General features: G+C 38.4%; 1 protein-coding gene across 3 annotated transcripts; it reads right to left on the minus strand.

Moving 5' to 3' along the window:
• Positions 1–1816: 1816 nt before the first annotated feature.
• LOC140016382 (ribulose-1,5 bisphosphate carboxylase/oxygenase large subunit N-methyltransferase, chloroplastic-like) lies at positions 1817–4167 on the minus strand. Of its 3 annotated transcripts, none has more exons than XM_072069872.1 (4): positions 3464–4161; positions 3316–3344; positions 2765–2976; positions 1817–2088 (listed from the first exon to the last, which is right to left on the minus strand). In XM_072069872.1, the coding sequence occupies exons 1-4, from the start codon at positions 3952–3954 to the stop codon at positions 1945–1947; spliced, it is 876 nt and encodes a 291-aa protein (XP_071925973.1). In that variant the 5' UTR covers positions 3955–4161; the 3' UTR covers positions 1817–1944. The 3 variants fall into 3 exon arrangements, with proteins under 3 accessions (XP_071925973.1, XP_071925975.1, XP_071925974.1); XM_072069874.1 differs by having other exon boundaries at positions 1969–2104; positions 3464–4166; XM_072069873.1 differs by having other exon boundaries at positions 1981–2108; positions 3464–4167.
• Positions 4168–6048: the final 1881 nt, after the last annotated feature.

A 6048-nucleotide genomic window follows, 5' to 3' on the forward strand; every position in this document is an offset into this window, starting at 1 on the left:
CTACTTTGATCTGTACCTTGTTTACGGTAATTGAAATTGTTGTTTACTAACCCTTTTGGGTTTAAGATTTGTTTATATGTTTGGGCAATGTGTACTGGAACTTATTTGTTTAGTATATGCATGTGTAATGGGACTTATTTGTGTATATGTTTGGGTAATGGTGATGTTGGGAGGCTAAGTGGTCCAGTTTGTGGTCCTACTTTGTTTGTTGTAAATTGATAATGTCGGACAAAGGAGGTTATTTTGAAAGTGATGTATTTTAATGGCTGAAAAGGGACACTTTATTTGTTTAGGATCTTTTTTTTTTTTTTGCCGAATACTGACCAATTCAGTATTTCATTTGTCAGCCTCTGTTTGTTTTTTGTTGACTGTTTTATCCTAATTGCTATTGTAGAGACTGATTCTGAATGGTTTACTATTCGGATGCATCATGGGGGTAGAATTATGTGGGAACAGTATGTCTGGTATGCTAATGGAGAGGTGGACTATGTAGATGTTTGTAATGCCGAAAGAATGTCAACCATTGAACTAAATAAAATGGTTAGGAAAATGGGACATCGTAACGCTGCCATAATGTACTACTACCTTGAACCAAATAAGGATCTAAGAAATGGTTTAATAGAGTTATGTACCGATGATGACGTTATCAAGTTTTGTGGTTGGACTTATAAGTACAAGGTAATGGAAGTCTATTGCAACCATCTAACAACTGAAAAAATTAATAGTTGCAAGTCTCCCATAGTGATCCAACCAGCAGAGAAGAAGAAAAGTGGTGTTTTGATAGAAGAGTTGGATGAGGAGGGTAGTGTAGTAGAAGAATCTTTTTCTCACTTAGTTCCTAAGAGGAGGCTGTTCATTAGAGGGTCAACTGGAGGACAGAGTTGAAGTAGAAGAACAGCAAAGAGCCAGCACATTGGTGAGCAAAGTGGTGATGCACAACAGGAACATGAAGGGTCCTCAAGTGAGCAGCAACTTGAGCAGCAAATTGAGCAACATGAAGGGTCCTTAAGTGAGCAGCAACTTGAGCAGCAACCTGAGCAGCAACTTGAGCAGCAAACTGAGCAACATGAAGGGTCCTTAAGTGAGCAACAACATGAGCAACAACCTGAGCAGCAGCATGTAGGTTCTTCAATTGGAGGACCTTCACAGCAGGGAGGAGATGCAGCACAAGAAGGATTGAGGTGTGAACTGGCTGATGAAGATAAAGGAAATGGAGGAGATGATGAAGATTCTGGATCAGAAAATGAATGTGACAGATTCAGTGGTGATGTAGAATACTGTAGAGATGAGAATCTTCTTGGTGATTTGACATTGCAACCAACTCAGTGTAGAAGCACATTAGAAGAGGTGCAAAGTGGAGGACCTTCACAGCATGAAGAAGAAGCAACTGAGCAGGCTGCAACTGAGCAGGCTGCAACTCAACAACCTGAAACACAACAGTCCTCAGAACAACAGCAAGCACAACAGAAAAAAAAAACAAGTAAGGCGAAGAAGAAAAACAAAACAGCAGCAGCAGACCAGAGATTCTACACCTGAAGCAGATGCATGGGCAGAAGATACAATCCCAGATCATCTAAGAAGTGATGTTGGTTCATCAGAGGAAGATGAAGAACCTGAGCAGTATGCTGGCAGGTATAAAGATTTTTCTTGGAAAAAATTTAGGATTGATACAAGATTCGAGTTGGGTTTGAAATTCGAATCAAGAGCCCAATTCAAAGCTGTTATCCAAATGGTCATTGACCAATACACTGATATACAAGCAATAGAAGGTAAAGGAAATACTTATGAGAAAGACATACTAGGAGTTACAAGACAATCCATGGTATAACAAGATAAGTTACATATTCAAGTTTAACAAATTTAAGTGCCCATTTGTGTGTGTGTGTGTTTGTACAGATATCCCTGAGGCAGCATTTTTAACTAAGTGAAAAAGTATATATACTTTCAGCTAATAAACCTCACCTGTTCACCAGCCTTAAGGTGTAATGGGCTCCTCAGAGAAAATAGGTAATCCCAAGAGAAAAGACCTGCTGGTCCTCTAACTTCATGCGCATGATCTTCTGTGGTTACAATGTCACTGTGGTTGATCTGATCCATATACCAACTGTCTTAAAAAAATAATTGTCCAAGTGAACTCTATAAAGCTGTTGAAATTATGTTCCACATCAAAGGACTGAACAACTCAAAATTGTTAAGAGTAATAAAAGGGCCACAATTTGCTGTGTCTGATGTATTGACATTTACTCAATCCTCTATATCTGTTTTGAAGTCCTTGTACAATAAAGAAAATAATAATGGAGCTTCAAGATGCTAACAAGAGCCTTTAGGTTTATTATTGCATCTAAGGTTTATACTATCCTTTGTTTTCTCCTTGTATTTATCCCAAGTTTGGCATTAGAATTTTCAGCAACACACAGAGCCTTCGAGTGTGTGTATCATTTCATGTTCGTTTATAAATACTGTGCATTTTTGCTGGACTTCGAAAAACCATCACGTTTCCTCAGTGAGACATTTAGTGCATGCAACGTATGTTCCTAACCAATGAAGCTAAGCAAAGTGCAAATATTTGAGATTTTAACGCAAAATAACATTAAAAAATAAAAAAAGCATTTGGTTTCAAGCATGTTCCAATGGTATATGGTATGGTTAGGATTTTTATCTTTTCACCAATTTTAACAACTATTTTGAAAAAGGATCCACCAGCACATGAAATTTGAAAGCAATTACAGCAGAACATGAATCTAACAATAGATTCAGGAGTTACCAAGTCAGCAAACGGGATTACAACAAGATTCTGATTTCGAAGCCGTGAGAATGCCCTTGATCTGAGTATCCCAAATGCCCAAAAAAACTCGTCCAAAGTTATAGGAGAAGGGAAAAGCTTCTGGTTGGGAAGGATTACTTCTGCTTCCACTTTCAAAAACTCATTTTGCACATACTCTTTCACACCTAATGTCGTGCTCAGTAGTTGTGTCCCTAAAAGACGAAGTAAAAAACAATTCAATCTTGGATGCAGAGCAAAATCTGCAACAAAATAAAAAGCTTCTTCAGCTCCTTTACTTTTCAATTGCTATTTTTACGGATCTTCATTTTGTAAACCTCAAAATCCAATCTTTAGTATATTAGAGACAGCAATTCGGGGAAAAGATAGAAATATCCAAAAAATTTCACCAAGATTTTTGTCCTACAAGAGAAATTATATGCCACAATCCCTATTGGTTCAGTTGTAGCACCCCTTGTTAATTGGTGCAAGGTGCAGTGCACCCCCGTCACCCCTATGTAAAAAAGCGAAATAAGGAAAACAAACTGGATTACCTTGAAGCTCAGCAAGCTCCTCGTCTGACCTGCACTGGATGAGCATGTCAAACAATAGGGATCAAAAAGACTCAATCTTGCAAATTTTCAAAAGCAAAAATTTTCTAAAAGAACAGAAAGCAAATATAGTAAATTTAGTTGGACCAACCAAAAAATAGTGGAGTCAGTAGACTGTGGAAGAATTTCAAAGTAAAATTTCCATTTAGAATCCTCTCTAGACTTTTCTGTGAGCAAGAATAGAGCTACAGCAATCCAAGGCTTCAAACCAGAACAAACGCTACCAATTTCTGAAGCTGCAGCTGCATCAGGATTGATCCAAAATCTCTTGGGAACCTCCAAAACGACCTCATTTTTAGCAATGTCCCTTGTGGCAACAAGGCCTAAGCCTTCTGGGACAACACCTGGCTTCACTGGAGTTTTCGACGAAACCACGCCTTCATCACAAAGCCACTGCCAGAATGTCTGTACAGATTGGGGAATTTGTGGGTCAGTTTTAGTCGAGAGAACTGAGGTTACAAGTGCTGGTTTCTTCAACTGGAAAGTGGGTTTTGCTTTCCAAAAAGAGAACTTTTTGGGGGGTGTTAAAGGGGAGAGAGACGGAAAGGAGGACGACGGATTGAGAGAGAAGAGATTGGACATTGCTATTTCTGCTTGTTTTTCTTTGGTTTGGTTCAATGAGCAGAGAGGCAAAAGATGAGGTTTAAATCCGTGGCAATTATTTATAGCTTCTGATAATGGATAATCATTTCCTTCTCTCTATTCCCCTTATCCCATTACCTCTTTTTCTTTTTCCTTGTTTTGGTTGAGCGAACTAAACACGCAATTCGAGCTTTTTGTCTTCTATACAACATAAGAAGGCCTTTTGTCTTCCACGGGACAATTCGAGCGTCTTACCATTCGTAATATACTTGAGGACCAGGGGAAGGTGAGGGTTGAAATTTGAGTTCAGAAATTTGCTTGAGACAACAGTTAAATCTTGCTGGAAGCCTACAATATAAGTTGCTAATTCGAGTTAAACAACAAAGTTAATATGTAGCTTTGCTTTTCTTATTTATTATGGTAACCATTCTTCTTCCATTTGCCATTTTCTTAACATCTGCCTTGTTCATACTTGGAAGAATTCTTTTACTCTATGATTGAGTCTTATTAATTTTCCAAGTGAAGCCTATAGCACGTATTAGAGGTTTCGTAACTGCAATTTGTAGTTCAATTCGTAATCTGTGTCCAGTTTCGGAGAATCATGCAACTCCGCTTGAAGGTGGGACAAGCAGTGATGGAATTGCGCAATGCTGAGTCAGTAGCTTCTATAATGCATCAGCAAAAGTTTTGAAGAAAACTTGGTACGAGGAAAATACACTTGCTATGGAGGAAGAAACTATTTTTCCACTTTGTTATCTTTCTTCTTGTAACACGCTCCATCCCTGCGCCCCTCTGATACACTGCAGACAGTTCTAGCTTTTTTGCTTCTCCGGAGTACAAATTTTTTCGTTTAAATAGACTTAACTTTCAATAGGCAATGACTTGCAAACGAAGCGAATTTATAAATATGTGATGACATCTGTGCATCAGAAACGCAACCCCCCCCCCCTCCCCCCCTCTTTCACCCAAAGACCAACAAAAACTTTCCCCAAAAAGGGAAACAGCATCCATTAAAAGATTTACCCCTACAGGTTGTATATAGGCCTTAATGCATAAAAGAAGGGAGGGGAAGAGAGGGAGGGGGGGGGGGGGGGGGGCAATCACGAACGATCTTCTCATGCATAAAAGAATAATCAGCTTTCTCCAAAACAAGGACAGTAGATGCAATGTTTTGGAGGAAATGCTCAGCAATACAGTGACAGGAGTATGTATGTATATATGTGATTCTCATTAAGCTCTTGCCTTGTGATTCATGTAGAAGTAGAACCTTCCATTTCTTGGACAATTAAAGTTTGAAGCTACAAAAGTGCATAAGAAAGAAGACAAATCTAAAAGAAACAACTATTTCACAAGTGCATAAGAAAGAAGACAAATCTAAAAAAACAACTATTTCACAAACACATAGTACGTATTACTGACAGAGAAGAGAAATAGAGAGTGGAAGAGAAACGAGTCAAAGTTTGTTGAATATTAGACTCAACGTCCATTCACAAAGCAACTCCCTCCGATATCCCTTTGCCAAATTCACATTCCCATTTTCATAGATGCAAACAAAGTTTCCTAGGAATGGCAGATCAGATAAAATATCACATTATCACCAAAGGTCCAGAGCTCAGGCAGGAGACAGCAGACATGCAACACAAGAAATTGTCCACATGAACTTGGATATCTGAACAAAGTAAAAGTGCAGATGCAAGGTTATGCCAGAAGTCAATAGGTCTTACTCATTAAGACTTCCAAATGTGCTTCAAGGCCTAATAGTTATTAACCAATAAGAGAAATTAGAATAAATTCAACTTGCAATACAAGTCAGTAAAGTTTCTTGCTATGGAGGTGAATGCATAAAGTCTGAAGAAACTCTGTGCTCTGGATGCAAGATTATGCCGGAATTCAATTGGTCATATTCATTAAGACTTCCAAATGTGCATCAAGGCCTAATAGTTATTAACCATTAAGAGAAATTAGAAAAAATTCAACTTGCACTCCAAGTCAGTCAAGTTTCTTGCTCTGGAGTTGAATGCTTGAAGTCTTAAGAAACTTTGTGCTCTAGGTTTAAAACTTTATCATTCAGTCTCCAATTCAAGATAGCTGTTG

Source organism: Coffea arabica, chromosome 11c (genome assembly GCF_036785885.1).
Source record: "Coffea arabica cultivar ET-39 chromosome 11c, Coffea Arabica ET-39 HiFi, whole genome shotgun sequence".
NCBI classification, from domain to species: domain Eukaryota; kingdom Viridiplantae; phylum Streptophyta; class Magnoliopsida; order Gentianales; family Rubiaceae; genus Coffea; species Coffea arabica.